This window comes from Alligator mississippiensis, chromosome 3, assembly GCF_030867095.1.
Source record: "Alligator mississippiensis isolate rAllMis1 chromosome 3, rAllMis1, whole genome shotgun sequence".
NCBI classification, from domain to species: Eukaryota; Metazoa; Chordata; order Crocodylia; family Alligatoridae; genus Alligator; species Alligator mississippiensis.
Window position 1 is genome coordinate 94,045,404 of NC_081826.1, and position 23,571 is coordinate 94,068,974.

Sequence of the window (23,571 nt, forward strand, 5' to 3'; positions counted from 1 at the left end):
ACAGGAATTGTATAGAGCTGCCTTTAGGGGGAATGTCTATTTACCCAAACTTTTTTCTGAAATGTTGGTTGAGATGCTTGAAGAGTAAGAGATTTTGATGCGCTGGTATCTCTTTCTTGTTGACATTTTGTCCATTCAAATTTTTATTCAGGCATTTGCACAATGAAATAATGGTTATAGCATTTCATGCAGGCTCTCTGCTTGGGAGAGAATTTCACCTTGAGTTTAGCTTGGATGGATTTTTGAAATGTAAAATAAGATATCCTAAGTTTTTTCAGACACATGCTTAGTTTTTTGTCATAAAATGAGAAAAAGAGTATAAATTATAGTCTAAACTAAATTATACTAGCAAACAAAACATGTTTCATAAGTTAGATCAGGACATTTGCTATTTACTCCAAACTTTGACAGCATGGAATCAGGAAAAATTTCTTAGTATTCTACCATGTGGTTGATAATGTTTTCGAACAGGCTACAGGTCTTTCTCTTTCATATCAATAGATCTGAAAAAAGAAAATATGTATGATAGCCTCCTCAAACTTTCATTATAACACAGAGCTTTAACAAGTGCCCAATGCTTTCACATCAGTTATATCAGCAGATCAGTATGTTTGACTGATAAACATTCTGTACATGGAGGATGTAAGTTGGCCTTACAGCTGCTCTGGTTGGTCTGTGTACATTTGGGGAGTCTTGTCTGAGTTGCTTCCTCTCCCCAGAAGCAAGTACTGGCATTTGTACCTTGTCAGAATTATCATCAGTTTTGGTAGGTTCAGCTTGGTACATAAATGTCAGCAGTGAATAAAAAGTTATAGAACACTATATTGATGAACTTTAGTGATTCATGCCTTACATTTTAGCCATCAGCACTTGAAAAGAATCATAGAATCATAGAAGTAGGGTCAGAAGAGACCTTGTAGATCTTCAAGTCGGACCCCCTGCCTGGGCAGGAGGAAAACTGGACTCAAGTGACCCCAGCCAGGTAGCCATCAAGCCACTTCTTAAAGACCCCCAGGGTAGGAGCCAGCACCACTTCCCTTGGAAGTTGGTTCCAGATCCTAGCTGCCGTAACTGTGAAGTAGTTCCTACGGATGTCTAATCTAAACCTACTCTCCAACAACTTGTGGCCATTATTCCTTGTTATCCCGGGGGGCGCTAGGGGAAACAAGGTCTCCCCCAAACCCTTCTGGTCCCCCCTAGTGAGTTTATAGACGGTCACCAGGTTCCCCCTCAGCCTTCTCTTGTGAAGGCTGAACAGGTTCAGGTCCCATAGCCTCTCGTTGTAGGGTCTGCCCTGCTGTCCCCGGATCATGTGGGTGGCCCTCCTCTGGACCCTCTCAATGTTGTCCACATCCCTCTTGAAGTGGGGTGCCCAGAACTGGACACAGTACTCCAGCTGTGGCCTGACCAGTGTCGCGTAGAGGGGGAGAATCACCTCCTTGGCCCTACTTGAAATGCACCTGTGGATGCATGATAGGGTCCAGTTAGCCCTGCCGACTGTGACCTCACATTGTCGGCCCATGTTCATCTTGGAGTCAATGATGACTCCAAGATCCCTTTCTGCCATCATGCTGTCAAGAAGGGAGTTTCCCATCTTCTAAGTGCAGCACCCTGCACTTGTCCGTATTGAAATGCATCCTGTTTTTGTTAGCCCACCCTTGCAACCTATCCAGGTCTTTCTGCAGTCTTTCCCTCCCTACTAGCTTGCCCACCTCACCCCAAATTTTGGTATCATCAGCAAATTTGAACAGGTTGCTTTTCACCCTGTCATCCAAATCGCTGATAAAGAAATTGAACAGTGCGGGCCCAAGGACGGAGCCCTGGGGGACTCCACTACCCGCTTCCCCCCAGGTCGAATATGACCCATCCATCACCATCCTCTGAGTACGACCCTTCAGCCAATTAGCAATCCATCTGACCGTGTAGGCATCGATGCCACAGTCGCCTAGCTTTTTAATGAGGATGGGGTGGGAGACAGTGTCAAAGGCCTTGCTGAAGTCCAGAAAGACTAAATCCACAGCGACACTTGCATCCAGTGCTTTTGTGACCTGATCGTAAAAGGCAATCAGGTTGGTCTGACATGACCTGCCCCTAATGAAACCATGCTGGTTGCCCCTGAGCATCATCCCTGATGCTGGCCCATCACAGATGTGCTCCTTCATGAACTTCTCAAAGAGTTTCCCTAGGATTGAGGTAAGACTGACGGGCCTATAGTTGCCTGGGTCCTCCCTCTTCCCTTTCTTAAAGATGGGGACCACATTGGCTATCTTCCAAGACGTGTGAACAAAGGGTAGATCCCAAAGTGTTTTTAATTTTTTTGCAACATTTTTATAGAGAAAAGTGAAATATTCCCATGGAAAAAAGGAACATGTTTAATTATACTATTTTCTTTGTCTCAATCCATTTTTCATGAAACCAATATGAAGAATGTAAATAGTGCTCCAAGTTTATAATCTGTTTGGGTGTCTCTTCAATGAGATTTTTATTAGTGAAAGACTTGAAGGCTTAAAATTTTTGATTCAGTCTTAACTATGGAATCTCAATCAGCACTCCATAATTAGTTCTGCACCAGATGTGACCACATACATGGAATATATCCTTTAACCTATGTGTACAAATTGTGTTGACATAACTAGAAGCTATGCATCAGCATAGAGAGAAGTAATGACTTTAGAGAAATGTAAAAACATGGAATATTCAAATAATGATGTTTACCCACCCCAGCTCAGCATCTAACAGACATGACATAATATGCCTTGAAACAAGTTGTGCAGTTTAGACAGCAGTCAAAATTGTAGTGACTATTTTATTCACTATTTTAAATATTAGATGGGTAAATGCTTTCTGTATTCTGTACTTTATGCATATATTTATAATTGTTTCAAGTAATATAGTCTGATACATGGGCTGAATAGATTTAACACAATTCAGAATTTATATAACAAAGTAGGGGCAAGTGTAAGTAACTTTAGAAGTCATATAAGAGCAATTAATGTTTATAAAGTATCCCACTAAATATCTAGGCTCTGTGTTTTCAGATTAATTATTAGCAAAATGAGGTTGTGTATATCACAGCCACATTTATGGCTCTATTAATACATAGCTCTATTAAATGATTGGTTCCTGCAAGTATAATTAATTTTAAAATGCAGTACTGCTACCAGCAGATTTTTAAAACTTACATTATCATAAAATCATAAAGCATTGGTTTGATTGTCCAGAAATATCAAGATCTGGTTGGTTATATATTATACTAATAACTAGAATTTGTGCACATATTTATACTAAATCCAGAACAGCCTTCTTATATGCATATAAATTGCTAGTGGAAAAAAAATCAAACAACAATACGATGCAAGACTATAAGAAATTACCCTGAAACCATTTTACAAATAAAAAAGTGCTAGCTGTTCTAGTCTATTCCTATTTCCTATTCAGTTACATTAAAATTTATGTTCAATATTACACAAATAGGAATTTTCAATATATGTAGTATCTGTATACTTCTCCATATTAAACAGTCATGAATTACAATATTCTAAAAATATTGTACTAATACATTTTAATAATATTTTTGAAGAATTTCCTTTATTTTATTTTAATTTTTTACAAATTATGAACCAGGTGGCATTTGGCTACTCCGTAGCATTAAGATGTTGTAAAGTTTTGATTTTGGTCCACCTGGGGATTTCTTCATCATGTAGTGACTCTTATACCTCCAGAGCTTAAATCACTGCTGGGAGAAAATGACATAACCAGAATGTATCTCATAACATCTAGAGTTACAACAGTGGTATAACATTGGTATTGCTGGCCACCAGTAAATAACATTCATATTAGTCTGCAACTGTAGGTTTCCCATTTCAGGCTAGCAGAGTTCCAGCCTGCAAGGGCTGCCTAGGACTGGGGGAAGAGGGAGGAGGCTGATCATAGGGGCACCGTGTGCATGTGCGTGAGCACACATGCACATGGCAGCCAGGCAGCGTGGAGAGCAGCTCCCACAGCTCCCCACAGTTGAGCCTATGGCAGGGCATAGGCAAGGTGTGAAGGTGCAGGGGAGCATAGACAATGCGTTGGGGGGGAATGGGGGGCACATGCCCCCCTAGATTTCTGTGCCCACAGCAGGCACAGAGCTGCAGCCTGGCCAAACCAGCACAGGCAGGAGCCTCCTCTGTGGCCCAGCAGGTGGGACTCAGGACAGGAGAATGGAGAGGAGCAGAAAGACTTGTTGCTGCTGCTGCACCAGCAACACAAGAAATAAAAACCAGTATGAGGGCTGCACTGCCCTCGCCTCCTCCCACCTCCAGCAGCTCGTGCACTGGGTTGTGTCTCTGCTTTGGAGGGGAGGTGGGGTGGGGGGCAGTGTGGGTGGCAGTGCAGGTAGCCTGAGGGAAGCGGCTGTGGTAGTGGTAGCTGGGGCATGGCAGCAGGGAAGAGCCACAGCCCAGTGCACAAGCAGCTGGTAGTCAAAGGAGGTGAGGGCATCACAGTCCATTATTCCTGGCACTGAAGGTGGCATGGCTGGCATGGGGGTTCTGGTGGCAGTGGCAGCAGCAGTGACTCTCACTGCCCTGCTCTGCCATCATGCACCAGGCCCTGTCTACTGGGCCATGGAGGTGGCTCCTGCCTTTGCCCATCTGGCCAAGCTGCAGCCCTGTGCCCACTGTGGGTGCACAAATCTGGTGGGGCACATAACTCCTCATGCCCCCCAGATACATCTCCTATGGTTAGGCACCCTCCTGCACCACACAGCTCCCCCCTGCCCCACACACCCACCTCATTCCCCACACACTGGGGAGCTGAGGGCAGGGGGCAGCAGGTCAGGAGTGAGTGCCACTGGCAGGGCTGGGGGGCTGTGGCTTGTGAGTGAAGGGCACCGGCATATCAGGGCTGCTCAGTGCCACAAAGCAGTGGGGGGCGGGGAAAGGGTGCATAAAGGTTTTAGGGGGAGCTCTGATTTTCATGATAAAAACAAAATCAAACACCAAAATATATAGGTATTTAGAATTTATTTTATTATAATGATTGAGGCACTGGTAGGCTTCCAAATTGCTTTAAAATTGTAAATATATCAATAAAACATTGTGTTCAATTGATATCTATATATATAGTGGTGTTTCATTTTAATAGTGGAAAAACAAGGATTTGGGGAGTTTTCAATTCAGGGAATGTTTTATTTCTAAATAGAGAAAACCAGGATCCCTCGTTATCAGACAGTTGTCAGCATTCTGTAACTGTCTTTATTTGCTATTTTGTAGTTCTTCACACAAGCTAGTCCTTAATGACTGTGTCCTGTTCTAGCTACTAACCCTTTCTCCTAACTGTTAGGAGCTCACTATCATACTGTGGTTCAGGGATTGCAACCAATCTATGGAATGGCTTTTGTCACAGTGGGAAAGCATTTGTCAGTCTTCAAGCTGTGGAGGTTCGTACTTACTGTAATCTTAGGCTTGTCTGCACTACAGAACCTGTATTGGTAAAGCCAACAGAAACCCCTGTTGAGGACCCACAGAGATTTTCTGCCAGTGTAGTTACACCATCTCCCCTCTTTAGCAGTGCAGGGATGTGGCAAGGTACCCCAGGACAAAATGGAAGCAGCAACTTCCAGTTGCTGCTGTGATCTCAAATGCATGGCTGTCAGTAGCAGCTGCATTTTTCACTCCACTCCCTCCCAAGTTGGCACTCACCCTCCCCCACTTACTTCACTGCCATTCTTCTACTGGTATAGTTCTGCCCACACCAGAGGCCTTGCCAGCACAGCTACATTGGTGGGAGGGGAAGAAATGAAAGGGAATCTTTTGATATACACGTACTGAATAGATTTAATACAATTCAGAATTTATATAACAAAGTAGGGGCAAGTATAAGTAACTTTAGAAGTCATATAAGAGCAATTAGCTAGGAACAGACATTCAAAAAGCCTGAACTGATTCAGTCTTTGCAGGTTAGTCTAACCTGGCTAGGCTAAACTGGTTTGTATCACACAGACATCGCCTCTGGACTGCCGGCACATACCTGCAGTTGCTCAGGCTAGAAGCGGGGAGGGAGGGTGCTAGAGCAGCTCTCCCTTCCCTTCCACTGCGCTGAGCTAAGGGAGGCATGGCCAGGCCCCTGCAGGACACTCTGATTAGGGAGGGGTTCCTTCCCCCCAGCAGATTTGATAACACATTGTTTATCACTCCTAACTCAGGGTTTATCAGCCCATTAAGAAAACAACAGCCTCTCTCCATTAGTTTAAGCTCCTCTTAAACAGCTTTTCCAAGGAAGGAATGGAGGGACATTACCAACTACCTATTGATTAGCTCCAAAAAGCCCTAAGCAGACACTGTCCTGTCTGCCTTTGTCCTGTCTTCCACAGCACGGATTGTAGCCAGCATGTGATCTGCTAGCTAATGCTGAGGGGTGTCTGTGTAAGGCAGAGGGGAGGGGGGGATCCCTGCTTGAGCAGGGACTGGTGAGGGAGAGAGTGGGGGGAGCAGGAGGAAGCCAGGCAGGCCCCGCTATATGTGCAGTCTTTGCTGGAGCTGTAGCCAAGGAGCAGAAGGGAGGGGCCAGCCCAATTCTCTGGAGCAGAGAGCCCTGCCCAGTCCAGAGAACATGCTGGGATGCTGGAGGGACTCTGATTTTACTTAAATTAGGAAGGGGTCTGGGACAGACATTACATAAACCAGTTTGACCCAAATCAGTTTAGTCTGATGCTACATTCAACCAGGTTTATCTCAAACTGATTTCAGCCATTTTTAAACTGGTTTGTATGCACTGAACTTCTTTTCTGTTACAGGTGTAACCAGTTTCTGATCACTTTAACTTGTTTATGTGTAATGCCTGTCCCTAGCCTTAATGTTTATAACCCCCCCCCACACACACACACACACACACACACTAAATATCTAGGCATCTTTACATGTGCATGGGTTATAGATAAAATAGCAAATACGCACATTTTGTTTTTTTAAGAAATTAAGAACAGGGCTCTTGTCCAATAACTTGACCTGAGTAAGGAATCAGTACTCCTGCATCCTAGTCTTACTCTGAAGGACTAATCTTTACTGTAGGGGCAGTGATTTCTTGGTAGTAGTTTTAGAATGAGGGGTTGAGGAGAGCCTTTCTTTTATGCTGTAGCTAGTTACCCCTCCTATCCGATCAATATAGACTTTATGTTGATAGGCTTCTGAGGACTCCCATCTAGCTCTTTTAAGAAAATGAGATGGGGAAGGCAAAGGATAAAGTATAAGGAAGCTTTACGGCTCTGAGTCCCAGGAAACAGCACTGTCACCCACTTTTTCAGCCCATTGTGGGTAAATAGTCTGTATGCATAGTGAAGAGAAGAGTTATTGTTAACCTCAAATTGTCCAAGTCCTGCAACATTTGTGTCTCATTTTATCTTGCATATAGATGTTTGGAACAGTTATGCCAGGGACAGATGTTCAAAAAGTCTGAGCATGAATTGATTCAACCTTTGCAGGATAGTCTAACCTGGCTAGGCTGAACTGGTTTCCAACCATACAGACAATCCCTCTGGACTGAGGAAATTCAAGTACATGCCTGCAGTGGCTCAGATTAGATGCTGGGGAGGGCGGGGGGGGGCACTAGAGCAGCCCTCCCTTCCCTTGCACAGAGTTGAGCTGAGGGGGGCGTGGCCAGGCCCCAGCAGGACTTTCTAATTAGGGAGGTCTGCCTGCACCATCCCAGGCTTTTCCTCGCTGCCTGCTGAAGGGGTGGGTGAGTTATCAGCCCCCAGCCCCTTGCTAGCACTCTGAGGCAAAGCGGCAGTGGGGTGGGGGGTAGGGAAGGTATGCAGTGCATATGGAGCTTTGCAGTCTCCCTCCCTGCTTGTCAGACTGTCTGCAGCAAATTGACAGGCAATCAAGGTAGCCTGGAGCTGATAAGAGTCTTTATCACCCAATTAGCAAAACAATAGCCGGTCTCCCATTACTTCAAACTCTTCTTAAACAGCTTACTGGGGTGACCAGTTGATCAGCTCCAAAAGCCCTGTTCTGTTTGCCGGCCTGTCCCAATGAAATTGGAGAGATGCGCACACAGACACCTCTCAGCATTAGGTAGTACACCACATGCGTAGGTTCCGTGGGACTGGGGTCCATGCTGTGGGAGGGGGGCAGGATTCCTGCTTGAGCAGCAAGGGGAGGTAGGGCAGGGGGAAGCCAGGCAGACCCTGCTGTGTCTGCTGTGTCTACTGGAGCCTTTTCCAGCCTTGGCTAGCATACCACATGCTGGGTATGCTGTAGGAGAGGGGAGGAAAGGATCCCTGCTTAAGCAGCAAGTGGTCAGAGGGGAGGGAGAGGAAAACATGGGGAAGCCAGCAGACCCTACTGTGTCTGCAACTCTGTGCCAGAGGAGCTCTGCCCAGGGAGCAGAGGGGAGGGGCCAGCCTTACTGTGAAACAGAGAGCCCTGCCCAGCCCAGAGAGCATGCTGGGATGCTGGGGGTGTCTTGTTTATCTTAAACCAGCAAGGGGACAGACATTGTATAAACCAGTTTGAACCAAATCAGTCAAGTCTGATACTACATTCAACCAGGTTTATCTCAAACTGGTGTCAGCCATTTTCAAACTGGTTTATGTGTACTGAACATCTGTTCTGTTACGGGTTTAAATCAGTTTCTGATCACTTAAACCAGTTTATGTGTAATGTCTGTCCCTAGTCCTGCGGTATACTTGTGTAGTAGGAAAAGACAAGATATTCTGCTCACTTACGACATCTATGTATTTAAAGTTTAAAGTTCCTTTTTATCAGTTGATCCAGAGAATCCTATTGATTTATTAGTTTTATGCATTTGAGAGTTATTTGTCAAAGCTGATTTTACTCTACATCTTTTGGTTAAGGGTGATTGCACATAGAATATATTAGATTAGAAAGAATTTTAAATATTCTGCTAAAATGGGCAACATTAATTGGTGGCATTTTCTCTTTTAAATAGATTTATATGACCATGCAGTCCTGTCACATGGGTACAATAAAGACCTGTCTTAAACCCCCAATTTAGCTAACGTTCCTGTAGATAGTCTGCTCTGAATTAATGCAGTTTGTCAGTAGTAATAGACTGCAGTGATAGCCTGAACACCCTGCTACATCTTCGTCTGACTGATCTATGAAACAGCATCTCCCACTTATTTTTTTTCACCACTTAATAAACAGCCTCTCTGCTTCTGCTTTCCTGGCAGGTACTGGGAAGCCAAAACCTTCTTTATACTATGGTTTCTTATTTTAGCTAGGCGACTTTCGTGGCAACACGAAAAGCCATATCATGAAAGTAAGAAATAAAAATATGCCCATGTTGGGGGTGTACAGCCAGTGAAGTAAATAGCTTACTGAAATCAAGTTTTTCCTTTTGTTTATTTTGGAGAGAGTATTTCCTATTAATGTTTATGAGAATTAGCTTATGAATCAAGGTGATAAGAGCCTTTTTATTTACTTATGAATGCTACATAAGAGCCACTTCCATTTCACATGGGTAGTGCAAGATGAGTCTCTTAGAAAAGATACTCTGCTGATTACACAGGTGTTCCCAGTATGTCATGACATTTGGTAGATGTAAATAGGCACAGCTGAAGTTTGTGGCAGATGTGTGCTCAGTAGCATGGCATGAGTAGCATGGACATTGACCTAAAAGGGCACACAGCCTAGAATTTCTGCCGAAGAATTGACAACCTTACAGGAAGTGTGCACTGGAGCTGTTGATCTGATATTGTGCCATAATAGCTCTCCCTAATTTGGGTTAACAGATAATTATTAGAGCCTTTTATTTCTTTTTTATTTGCATATTCACCATGGTTTCTGAGGTGAAATTGGGGTAAATTGTCACTGACATAAGTGTGAAGTGAAAAATATATGTTTGCACTCCTTTATTTTTCATGTATTCAGTTAGATGCATGTTTCCTTCCAGCAAGAGAAAGAAAACCATAAGAACACATGCTTGTCTGTCTTTCGAACTCTCTAGAATTAGCTTGTCATGAAATGTAAAACTAATGTGTAGTTGTAAAAACCACTGAAAGCATTTTCCTTACTGCTGGCTGATGGCTAAGTAGATTTGGAAATGAAAAGGGGTTATTATAAAGTGATTACTGAATAGCTAGGTATGTCATTTTAAACAAGCAGCTAAAATCTGTGTTACAGATTCAGCATGTAATCTTGTTTGTATCATTTATAGTTAAAATCTGATTTTGATTGTGGAGGAGTAATCAAGCAATGTAAGTAATTTGAGAAAAATATACTGAATGATGATTTTCTTTCACTCCTTAATAAAGCACATTAGAATTTAAATGACTCACTCTCTAAAGTATACCTTTAAATTGGCAACAACAATATAAATATTTGAATCTTGGCGCTGGTTCAGATTTAACTTCTATTCTAAACTAAAAAGTTCTTCTCAGAACTGGTAGATTTGCAGTGGAAGAACACTGAGAAGAAATGACATATATAAAAATACTGCTGACTTAAGAGAATTACTGATGATTACACCAATATCTTATAACTGTAAATTTCAACCTGGAGGGGCATGTTCCTGGAGCAGTATGTATACCTGAAAATTGGAGTGAGTGAGATTGAAAAATGGTAAAGAAGCTGACTCATATTGGGATTACTTCACTCATTCATATGTCTGCATTTGAGCAGTTTTGCTCATATGTTACTGGAAGCTCATTTCAGATGCATCATCAACTAGGTTTTGTTTTTTGATAGTGATGAGCAAATCTGAAAAGCTGAGTTGTTTCAGGTGCATCTTCCATACTAGCTAGACATCTCAGAAAAACAGGGCTCTCTCACCAGTTTTCTTGTACTCCTAGGAGTACAAGGAAGCAAGCTAGGAGTATTGAAGGAGGAAGCCCTCCTTCTGGTTATGTTGTTTCTGGTCCTTGATTAAAAAAATACAAACCTGTGTGATGACAAATACTTAAAACATGTTTATTCACATTTTCTGACTGATGGAGGGTGGAGTTCCTTTGAAATGTATGTTTTTTGCCATACTTCCAGTTACTTTTTTCCAATGATCCTGACATTCTTTCAGTGCTGACAAAGGTGTTGGGATAGGGCTGTTCATTGGAGTGGTTCCTGGATAAATTCTTGCCTTCTCAAACTTCATAAAATTTGAAGTAACTTAAAAGAAAAAGTCCCTCTCGCACATGCCTGTTTGTGAATTCCTACGTGGTCACACTACCTCAGCTGCATTAGCCCCTTTGCTTATTTGCCTTAATTCATAGAGCTCCAGATGGTGAAAGAAAATTTGTAGTCTTCAAAAAAAAAAATTAAAAGGCTGCCATTTTTGCAATGGTTCCACAAACAAACCCAGTCAGACTTAAACACTGAACTGTTTGGAAATGTCTGCCTATCACAGTGCAGCAATGGAGACGCATAAGGTGATACGTAGAGAGTCAATGGGGGTGCACGTGCATCCCCTGAGAGCGCTGGTGCACCCCCTGACCAGCTGTGCTCACCACTTAGGCAACGGGCAGGGGAGGCAGGCGGGAGCACCAGTGCCCCCCTGCAAGTGCCGGCTGTGGCCCTCCTAAAAGCAGCCAGAGCCAGTTCCAGACGCGACCACAGTGATTGGCAGTGATCCTCTGTCTCACGATATGGCCGACCCCCAGCAGCAAGATTGGCCATGAGGGGGCCCCATCCCACCCGGTCACCGTATCAGGCTCACTACTTGGCCTGGCTAATTATGCCTGCTGAGAAAAGTGTTCAGAACTAGCTGAGGTGTCTCTTTATGGCTCTGCGTGTGCTATATAGATCTACCCTTCAGGATATCTCATCACTCCCATCTTCTTGTTGATGTATGTCTGATGCAAAAGAGGTACTTCTGCTGTATTTTTACAATACCCATTTTGATTCTGCTGCTTTATAACTATTACTTCACTCAGCCTTCCTCATGGTAAGAGGAGATCCTCAGCACTGAAATAGGAGGGAAGGGCAAATATTTAATTTCTTCCAAACCTCCATGGCAAGAATGTTCGAATCAGCGTATCTTCTCCATAGATATGAAGAAGAAATGAAATGATGGTCTTGTTTCCTTGCTGTCTATGGTGTGTGTCTCACTTAAATTTTGCTCTGACAGGCAAGTGTTCATTTCCCATGTCTGTATTATGTAGCAGTTCACAATGATGGGACTAGTACACAATTTATAATATTCTCACAAATGCTAAATGATTTGCTCTTTCAAGGAGATGGGTACATGACTTCAGCTGGTGAATCTGTTTTTTATAGTACTGTTGAAACACAAAAATAAAAAATCAATTGCATCCTTTTAGATTTAGCATTGTTCTTAAAACACATGCCTGGGACTATTGATGAATAAATATGTCATAGAAGTAAAGGACAGGATATACTGTCTTGTGCCCATTCCTTCCAGATTTCACATTAGTAGTAATATGATGTGGAACGACTGTTACCTTTGTAAATACAGAAACTGAATCGGGGAGGACTGAGCATTGAAGAGAAAAGGGATAAAACAGGGCAATTAGAGACACTGTCAAATTTTCCTCCTTACCTTGTGGGCAAATTAGTCTGAAAGCCAAATACAGGAAAATGTGTTGTAACAAGGCTGACACTCCAGTTCATTTTTCTGATCACTTAAAATAAATTATTTAACCTCTCATAGGTAGGGCTTTAACCTATCAACACTGTGAACATCCACTTTACAGGGTCCCTGAGATTACATAGCAGCAACTCAATGAATTCTGCAAACCCTTAGTCAGCTGAGTACTTTTGTAGGTAAGGGCTGTTCACAAGAATAAGGTTGGCAGAATTGAGCCCAATAAACTAGATACTTACACAGCTGCTGTAAAATCTCTCTTTTGGTTTACACCAGCTGAGATCTGTCCCACTACTATTTTCCCAAACTGTCGTCTTGGCTTCCTTGACAGATGAGAAGGGTGGAAAAAACCTATGTTACAGCATAAGAGCTACATTATGTTTAAACAGGAAAGTTCTTTTCAGGATGCTTTGATGTCATCACAAGAATAATTGCATATAAAAATCAAATCATCATACTTGAATGTGATCTTTCATTAAACCATTTGCTGAGATTTGTAAACTGCTCTAAACAGCATCCCTTGCAACCATGGAGAAATTAGAAATAGTGAAATAAGAGGAGATGAACAGGAAAAACTTAAAACATTTAGTAAACGCGGAGGCTTATGTTTTTTTAATTCTTTTTCTTTGACTTGATGAAATTCTTTGAAAAATGAATTTACTACTTTTGTAGTAAACCTCACAGGAGGCATAATAGGAGAGCATTTCCTTTTGGATGCTATATGTGTATTTGTGAGGTAAGAGGTTCGAGCTTCGTTATTAGAAGTTAGAATGTTTTGTTTTGTTTTAATTTAACTGGCTTAAATTTCTCTGAAGGGAAGACTGAAACTCTCATAGTCTCATCATCTTACCTGATCATTTACATTGCCCACACTTCCACTGATCTCATTGAAATCACTGGCAGAATCCCATTGGCTTCCCAGGTTCAAGATGAGGACTTAAAGCATTCACTTGATTGTAAATGCCTGAGTAATGTCATATCTAAAGTGAAACATGTGCTTAAGTGCTGCGTTGGATAAGGGCTACGGTGATCATCAGAGTAAAGGATTAAGTATCTGGTTGTGTATAGCATATCATATCAGACTGCCTTACAGACATTCACAGGATTACATTCAACATTGTTTGACAACCAAAGAAATATTCTCATTTCCATTTTATTGATAGAGAACTAAGGCACAGGGGCTAAGTCTTTTCAATGCTGTAGTCTCATACCTGGGTCCGTGGCCTGGCAGCAGAGCCACTTACCTTGGCCTGTCACTGTATGGTTAGTTACCCAGAGGGGCCAAAGCTGTCCAGAAGCCGCCAACCAAACCTAACCCTCCTCCCGCTCCCTGTCAACTCACCCTCAACTTCCTACATATAAACCCCTGAGCCAGCACAGCAATGTCTGGGCATTTTGCATACATGGAGTGGAGGTGAATGGGCAGTCCATTTCTCAGTGATGGTTCTGCAGATGAACTCCATGTTACTTGTGACCAGGACAAAGCAAGTACTTTTGAGTCCTTTTCCAGGCTAAGTCAGAAGCGTAACTACCATACTTGCCTGCATACCAAACTCATCTTAAGGTGCACATCTTGTGGGGGAACTGTTTTTTTGTCACTGGAGTATAAGTAGGCAGATATTGTACCTTAATGAGTCTTGTAGTATGGAAAGAACACTTTATTGTTAATGGGAACTTATATAAAGAATTATTTACAGTAAAGAAGTAACAGTTTTGATACTAACATTGCAAGGTCTGGGCCTAGCCTTGTTGCTATCCTACCACAACAGGAAGTCTGCCTCACTCAGACTTAGGATGCCATATTTCCTGGACATTGTTTCAAGGAGTACCACACAGTCAGCCATGACTCTGGAAAAACGTTTTTTCCCCCTTTTTCCCCCCCTACTTTCTGCCTTCCAAAAACAATGTGTTTGTCTTATTTAGGGTTATAGGTTGTAACCATGTTGGTTTAAGGACATAGGCAGGCAAGGTTCTTTGGGTAAATCTGATATCTTTTTATTAAACCAACTCAAATAGTTGGAAAAATTATTTTTTCGCAAGCTTTTGGGTATAAATACCCTTCTTTGCAAGCTTTTGGGTATAAATACCCTAGCATGTGCAGTTGGTGTGTTCTTTTCCTGGATAGAATGAATAGTAAAGAGGCCAGAGGCTGCTATGCATGCATGAAAACCAGTCAGTGAAGATGTAAATTGAGGAGTCAATGGGTGAGAGACAAGTGGGGTGGGGGGAGAGAGGAAGGAATGTAGCTGGTAAATAGTGAAGAGGTACCCAGGAAGTCAGATGTTAGGCAGGTTATAATGTGTTATAAATCCAGTGTCTATGTTTAGTTCATGATTTTTTGTATCCAGTAGGCTGACTAAGTGAAGTTCGTAGGCTCGTCTGTGAAAGGTGTTTTGAGGATTCAAACTGAGAGATTGGAGAAAGAGTGGATTTCTTGTGAGAAATGTACCCCCACAGGTAATTCTCGTCTTGGGGTATTCTCGTCTTTGATAGATTTTCAGTTTGCATTCATTCTGGTATGGAATTGTTGTTTTATCTCTCCTACATATTTTCCATCAGGGCATTTGGTGCACTGGATGAGATATATTACATTTTTGGAGGTGCAGCTGGAAGAGCCAGGAATGCTGATGGTTCTGTTGTGTGGTGTAGTAATTGGTGGGGGGGGGTGGTGGAGATGTGTTGGCAGGTTTTACATTTCTTATCTGATCTGGCATGGCCTGGGTCTGTTCAGTGTATTTTGGGCCATAGGAAGTTTGCTTCTGGTGACGAAGTTAGCTAGGTTCAGTGCTTGTTTGAGGGCTAAGATGGGTGGTTCTGAGAAGATTTCTTTAAGAATTGGGTCTTTGTCTAGTATGGGTTGCAGTTTGAGGATTTTCTATATAGGCTCCAGGAAGGGGTGATATGATCCGGTGTGCGATTCATGGGAATTTTCCTTCTGTACTGAAGCAATTCTTCATGTGGTATCCAGGTGGCTCTTTCAAAAACATGATCTATCTCTCTGGAGGAGTGTCATTGTTGAGTGAAAGCCTTTTTGAGGTTTGTGAGGTGATGATCACGGGTGTTCTCCCCAGTGCAAATTCAGTGGTATCTGAGGGCTTGGGTGTATAATACAGTTTTCATTATGTGTTTAGGGTGATTGCTGGTTCCTTGCAGATATGTATGTTGGTTCATGGGTTTCTTTTATATCATGGTCTGTATTTTGCCATTTTGGATAGTGATCATTGTGTCTAAAAAAGGAGATGTTGGTGCTGTCTTATTTAGGGGTATGTGATATGCGAGAAAGTACAGTGACATGTAAACCTTATGTAAATGTCACTCAAAATGGTGGCAAGGAAAAAGGGGGGCAGTGAGCAGAGTCAGAATTCATTGTGGGTTCCAGAGTTGTGCCAATGCAGCGGCTCTGGCAGCAACACTAAGAGGCCATTACCCCATTATCAGAAGCAAGCGATTTGGCCTGTAAGAAGCTCCACAGTCTGGATCCAGCTCCTGGGCCAAAGAAATCAGACAGCCCTAATGTGAGGGATAAAGGCATACTTTTAGAAAGAGTCTGAGCAATAGTAAAGATACTTTTAAAAACATACAATTTCGGTTTATATAGTCTGAAAGAATTTACAAAATTGAAAGAGGCCTATCTTGTGTATTTGGCACTCTTGACAACCATTAAAAATACAAATCCAAGCCATTACTCCACTCCTAACACCCTCACAGCACCACTCGACATCCCTTGAGCCTCAATTTAATGAAGCATTTTAAGAATTTCATTATTTATTATCTGGAATATCAAATCATTCTAGTAACATTTAGCTGTTGTTTTGCTGACCTTTCTAGAGATTCATTGTCTGACGCATCTAATTCTAATTATTCTTTACTTTCCCTGGAAGATTCATGAATGCCAGTTTAGAAATTAAGTTTATTGAAAGAGTTTAATTGCATAGATATTTTATTTGGACAAAATATATACTTCATTTTTTTTTTGTTTGCATTTGTTTTCAAATGTCATCTCTTGAAGAAGTGTTTAGACTCCCTTTGGTTCCTATTTGATTTCAGGATATATATGTATTCCTGAAACAAATATATATAAAAATGAGTTGTGTAAAGCGACCATACTATTTCCTTTTTTGTTCTTTTATTTGTTCATTATTCATTAGGTGTCTAGCCAGAGCCCACTGAATGCAAGTTTTTTTTTTCCGTATAGGCTTCTACAGTCCACAATGAGACAGAAAAGAGAAATCTTGAACATGAACTTTAATTCTAAACCCAAGTTTTTGATTATCAATGACAGGATCCTAAAATTACACCTAAATGTCTTTCTCAGATTCTGAAATTGAGTTTCTGAAAAAGCATTGTAGTTGTAATAAAAGATAAAGTGCAAAAATCCAGAGGAACGAGCTGTGAATTGAACCTGCAGTGGAAATTGATCCTATCAGTCAGTTTCTGCTCCATATTCTTGGGAAAGCACAGCTGAATGTAGAAGAAGCCAGGATCACTGATTAAATGGGATGCTAAAGTGCCAGGGGCTAGAACTGGGCTTGCTGGTCCCTGAGGTCAGAGCTGCAACTGTCAGCCTTCACTGCTTGATACCCAGCTAAAACTGGCAGAAAGAGAGTAGCATGAAAAATGCTGCAGGCACCATCAGGGGAATTGGTAAGAACTACCTGACTAAGTTTCAGGCATGACAGACATTACATTCCTCAGGGAAGAAATCCTACTCTCTTATCATGAGTCAGTGGGCCCATATTGTCCCAGTTTGCCTCATGATTCATGCCAATGGGGCCTATCATCATAACCAGAATACTGAGGGGCAATAAAATGTCAGTTTATCCAGATAGCTGCAGTGTAAATAGTAGGGTCTAGCATTTTACCAAGTAAGGAGAAAACAAATGTTTAACAATTAGTTGTAGTCTGCTAGTCGTGAAAATATAATTAATTACCCTATTAGCTAACCCTATGAGATTTGTATGTTGCATATAAAATGATAGCGATGGCATTCATGCCTTATTTTGGCAGTACCGTATTTGTCTTCTGGTCTGGGAAAAGTGGTTTGATTGGTGATTAGCACTGTGTGAAATTACACTTTCTACTTACAAAGTTATCACTTAATTTATACAACATACTGCAGTTTTAAGACAATGGTCTTCCAGTGCTGCAGGGATAATCAATACTGTTCTAAAGGGCACAAAAGCAAATTTAACTATAAAATGTTTAGTTCATACTGTTTCACTTCATTTAAAGTTGGGAAGTGATCAATCAGAAAGTGATGAAAACAATACCAAAGAATGCTAAAACAACAGGGGTAGATCTAGGGGGAAGGGTGCAGTAGTGCAGTTAATGTTAATGCCCCTCTCTCAGTTTATTAGATTTGATGTTCCGCTATTGAAACTATCCTTTCTTATGCAATGTTGCTGTCTATTAACCATTCCTGGTAATGTCTCTTCTATTTTACAACACTGAAGACTGTTTTTAGCTCTAGCTAAAAACCTTAACTCAGGTATAGTAAAATTAAGTCAGGTGTAGGCTTGACTGAAGTGAAGCATTGGAGGAACACTTAAAAGGGCTAGGCTTTGTTTTACAAATTGGAATGAGAGAGATACATTTAACTATAATGACTATGGGACACATGAAATGATATTGTTTGACCATTTTTTGCCTAGCTTGTTGCATTTTCTAAACCAAATATAGAATCTAGCAAAGTAGTGAAGATTCTAAAGGTACATGTGTTTTATCTTTGACCTTAAACTGAATGATCTAGTTCTAGGCTCCTAGCAAATTAGTCAAGTTTCTAATTGCTGTTTAACTGAAAAAAATGTGTTGGGTTATATGTGATGATGCACCATACCACCTGCACTCCTCTTTTCAAAATCCTAGATCCATCCATGTGTAGCAGGCTTGCCTTTTGGAGCTTGGGTTGAGTCCCAGGCCTGAAATCTTGCTGTTTTGATTGGTGGTGCCCATCCCCCAATCAGGAGGCAGCAAGAGGAATTCAGTCATGCCCCTTTCCTGAGAGGAGGGGGAGAGGAGTCGTTTCCCGCCCCCCCCTCGGTGGACCTGATTGAAGACTGCAACACTCAGGTCCGGAATACTTCAGGGGTGGAGCCCTGGAGCATATAAAAGGAGCGGTGTGCTCAGCATAAGAGGAACACATCCGGAAGAGAGAAAAGTGGGGCTTAGAAGAGCTGAGGAGAGCTGTGAAGCAGGGCAAAGCAGTAGCCCAGAAGCGCCCCTGAAGACTTCCATCAGCGGGGGAATGGCAGATGGCTCCAGCAGCTAGGCTCTCAGTGTGCAGCACGGCACACGGCATCCAGACCCTGGGAGCTGCATGAGGCAGCTCAGGTCTGCAACCTCTGGCATACGGCCAGAGACACAGTGCACAGGATGGTGCATGGAGTAGGACCTCTGGAGCACTTGAGCGGCTCAGGTCCTCAACCCCTGGAACAAGGCTGGGAGCTCGGTGCAGGAGGTGCTGCACGGAGGGTCCGGGAGCGGGCCCAACCTGGTGCTGCACAAGGCAGCCCAGGCCTCCAATCCATAGCAAAAGGTTTAGTCCAGAGAACCAGATGTTGATCGGGCTACTGAGCCAGCCAGAGGCCCCAGAAGCCCTGCATAGCAGAGCCCTGTTCCAGGGGGCAGCGACCCGACCCCCTCCCCCAGCCCACTGCAGGTGAGAGAGCAGCCTGGCGCAGAGGACAAGGACCATCCCTCCAGTTCTGGGAGCCATGAATTGCAGGGAAAAGAGGATTCCCACAGGGGAGGGGGGTCCCCCCCGGTTAGTTAAGGGCTCCTAAAAGGGGAGGTCCCACTGAGAGGGCCCCTCCTAAAGTTAGCAGCTTCTTTGTAGGGCTTGGGAAAAACCCAACAGCATCGGGGTTTCCCCTCGGGATTGAGTTTATCTTTGGGGTTTACCTGTTTCAGATCAGATACTTACCTGTGACTTACCTATATCTGGAGCACTGGTATAAGGTTTTCTGTCATTTACCCAGAGGGAATTGTTTATGTTACTGGTTTAGATGTCTTATAAAATATGTATATATATCTACATTGTACATATGTTTATATCCATGTTCCATTCCCTTGTGATAAGTTAATGTAAATAAATTTGTATATAGTTAAGTCCCCTGACTGTCCTGGCCTGGTTCTAGAGGGACGGAGGAAAACTGAGCAGTCTGCAGTTCCCAACCCACAGCACACCTGCCAGCTAACAATCAATCCCCTTCAGTTGGAGAAGGGGAGTATATACCCAAGTTAGCTGGGCTACACATGTAAAGCAAGATAAAATCTTAGCCCAGAACTCATAACATGGTTGTTCTTGAGTTTTGGACAGGCACACAGCAGTGTAAGTACTCGACATTTCTTTCACTTCCTAGATATCCTCAGGGGGAAGTAAATGAGCTTCTACATTATGTTGAGAGTAATGTACTACGTTTATACTGTGTGAATTAAATTGGAATTTAGGTATAAAAAGTGAGTTAGATATTTCTATGTTTGAAGGTAAAAAGAGAAAGACACTAACACTTACCTTTTGGTCAGACAGAGGTTGGTTTGTGGTCCTTTTGTTAGATTGTTGTCTTTACCCATTGTCTTGGACCACATTTTAAGTTATAATATAGACTAAAAATTATCATGACTTATTGGGCATAACACACATTGCAACCAAGCCGTAGCCTTTTTTTTGCAGTTCAAAAGTTCAAATAAACATTTTTCTCCATTTTTTATGTCTACCATGTGTACAAATTGGTTCCAACCAGAATTTGCAAAATAAGTTCTTTTGTCATCATTGGGTTTGTGGGGAGGGGAAGGGTAGAGTTGAAGAGTAAACAGAAAGACTTTAAAAAGAGAAAATTTGGGAAACAAAATAACATAACAGACTCATGGGTTTGGGGGGCAGGGGAATTCTCTTTAGCGATAGCCAGCTGGCTTTGTTTTCACTCTAGAGACTGCCCTTTATTGGTGACCCTTGACTACCAGGATATCCAGAGCAACAGATCTGTGAGGATACCTGAACAGCAAGGACCCTATACGAGATCTTGTTTTTATCTTTTCTTCCTTGTCCCAGATGGTTTCTCACAGCATTTCCCTCCTATGCTCTTTCTTGAATTTTCACCTGATCGTTAGATTACTCCATCGCATGGCACCACCATGTTGGAGTGAGGGGTCTCATTTAGATCTGATCAGCTTTTGAATGGAGAGTAAAGGAAAGTGATCTGAACAAACCTACATAAGTGATGCCCTGAACTGATAAAGCAAGTCAGAGTCCGTAGTAATCAATGTCATGGCTAACTTATCAGCCTACATCATCTGTCCATTAATGATTGCCTGCCTTATATCTTAAAATCATCAACCAAAGCTGAGTTTCCCCACCTTTTACTATCATATTTCTCGTTCTGCTTGGTGTCTGTCTGTCTGCCTCAAAATCAGGTAAAGAAACCATCATTCTCAGAGTAACTTACTAAAGCTTCATCAACAAAACTAACCTTTTCTCTCCCACAAAGGAGAAGTGCTTGGTAGAATAAGTGAATTAATGAGAGAGAAAATGTTCTCTCTCTAGCAAAAGGACTTTATAAGCTTTGATTTAATTTATTTTATACAACCTTTTAATTTCAGTTTCAAAAAGCTTTGGGTGGGGGTTTCCATTTTTTTTCTTGTATGTTTCCTAATCTGTATATTTCCTAACTGTGGTATAAAATTTCTGGTGTACCTGCCATAGAACTTAGTGGACCAAGATTTCTGTACTCAAAATCTCAAGCCTTAATGTACAGTAACAGTGTCATTACACCTTTAATATGCTGGGCCTATTGATTCCATCGCAAATAATGCAACAGTTCCAAAGTACCAAATAAAAGGCTATTCTTACAGTATTCCCAGAAAAACCTGAATCATGAATTGCAGGAAACTGAGATAGAAATCAAGAAAAAAGCACCAGTATTCATGAGATTTCTTCTTGAATTATGTAGATATAGACATTTAGGGAAATGTTCAAACTTTGGTAGTTTTGTATCTTTTGAGTTTTACCTTTCTTCTCTTGTGGTAAATACAAAACATGCATCCAGTGATCAAGACTGATTTAGTGAGTTGCGTGGCTCCAACTAAATTATTCTAACCAAGAACATGGCTCACTCAGTCCAGTCACAAAAGTTGTTGACAGATTGAGGGGAGGGGGGAGGAACAACAGCACTTTTCCGGAAGAGCAATTGTGTCAATTTGACCTGGCTCCCCAGCACTGGTCTAGCTCACATTCTTCAGTGGGGCTTGTTGGTGCTTTTATCTAATAGCTGATTCAGTCAGCTATTAAAGTGCCAAAAAGCCCTGTTGAAGCATGTGAACAATAGAGACCCTGGGTGAGTCGGGTCAAACTGGCACGATTCCTCTTTTGGTCACGTTCACTGCAAGGATGCACCAAGCTGAAAGTAAAGCGCTGTTTGGGGGGGGGGGGGGGGAGGGGTCCATGTCCGTAAGCAGCCAAAATAGGGAACTTTATTGTTGAGTTAATTTAACACTGGCGTCTGGCCATAAACTGGCAAATGCAGTATGGAGCTTAGATTGAAAAATACATATATTTTGTAAAGCTGATCAACACTGTGTGATTCAACAACAATTAATACAAGAATAGTTAAAGGATCTAAAGCAAAACCAAAAAACATTAAAGCTTTTCTTTGTAGGCTGGAACAGAGAACACACAATTCCTTAACACCTTTTCTTCAAGGAGTTAAGATGAAGATGAGTAATATCTTTGAACAAATATTGTAAGCATGCTGGGATTTTAGTAAAAAGTAAAAGTGATGAAGTCTGGTGGAAAGTGCTTAGAACACTGTTGGTAAAGACATGTTGATTAATAAACATGAGAGAGAGGAGATGCATATTAATTTGTTTATGTATAAGAAATTTCTAGCTCATTAAAACTCTTCTAAGCATTTAACTAGTGAAGCAATAGATAAAATCAGACATTGTCTTTAATCTTGTTGAGGGCTCCTCTACAAAAAAAAAAAAAAAATCCAGTTTATTGCTAAGTATGTATAATAGCTCTACTAATGAGAATGTTTTGAATACATAGATAATTCACTAAAAATGTAGGACATATGCCATCTCAGCACTAGTATAGAGCTATGGTTGAAACTTGGGTTCAGTTTCTTGTAGTCTCTTTGTTACCTGGGCCAGAAGGAATGAAAGGAGTTTCATTTTTGTCAGAAGCAGGTTTTGGTCTATTAAGTAGCATTTAATCTTCCTCTAATTTCTGTATAGCTATAGTATGATAGTGTCAAATGAAAATGTGTACAACTTGTCATTAATGTATAATATGCAAAGATTGTATATGATTACTTTTTAGATTTTAATGTGTGTAAAAATTAGACAAAATTATTTGGGTATGTTTACAGATCCCATGCGTGGACCACGGAAACTAGAAGTTGTGGAGATCAAATCTCGTCAAATCACTATTCGTTGGGAGCCATTTGGATACAACGTAACACGTTGCCATCGATACAACCTCACAGTCCACTACCGCTACCAAGCTGGAGGACAGGAGCAAGTCAGAGAGGAAGTTAGTTGGGATACGGAAAGCTCACACCCTCAGCACACAATTACTAATCTGTCACCGTACACAAATGTTAGCATAAAACTCATACTCATGAACCCTGAAGGTCGAAAAGAAAGTCAAGAACTTGTAGTACAAACTGATGAAGATGGTGAGTTTTTGCATTTACTTCCTTCAGCAAATGTATTTAAAAAATAGTCATTTAAAAAAATGTGTGTATATATTCACAGATCTGCATACCATCACGCACACTCTGAAATTGAGGTGTACTGTAGAAAAAAGTGGAGAGGGAATAAAAGACTCGAGCAGAAAAAATTTAAATGCATTTGCAATTTTGTGTGAAGTTGCATTAATCAAACATGCAAATTACCAGATGGTCATCTAACCGGGTTATTACTTGTGCAGGTCCCAATACTGGTTTCATTAAAGCCAATAGCAGAATTTCTATTGACTTAATCAATTTTAAGGCTAGAAAGGGAATCTTATAAGCACATGGTCTG

The 23,571-nt window shown here is 41.7% G+C and overlaps 1 protein-coding gene across 13 annotated transcripts in view; it reads left to right on the forward strand.

The window, feature by feature from the left end:
• Positions 1–23,571, forward strand: part of PTPRM (protein tyrosine phosphatase receptor type M) — a 725,043-nt gene that overhangs the window by 383,223 nt on the left and 318,249 nt on the right. For all 13 annotated transcript variants that reach the window (XM_059724225.1, XM_059724226.1, XM_014606664.3 and 10 more), the window contains one exon: positions 22,914–23,222. In XM_059724225.1, coding sequence (XP_059580208.1) covers positions 22,914–23,222 — 309 coding nt within the window. The remainder of the gene's footprint in view (positions 1–22,913; positions 23,223–23,571) is intronic.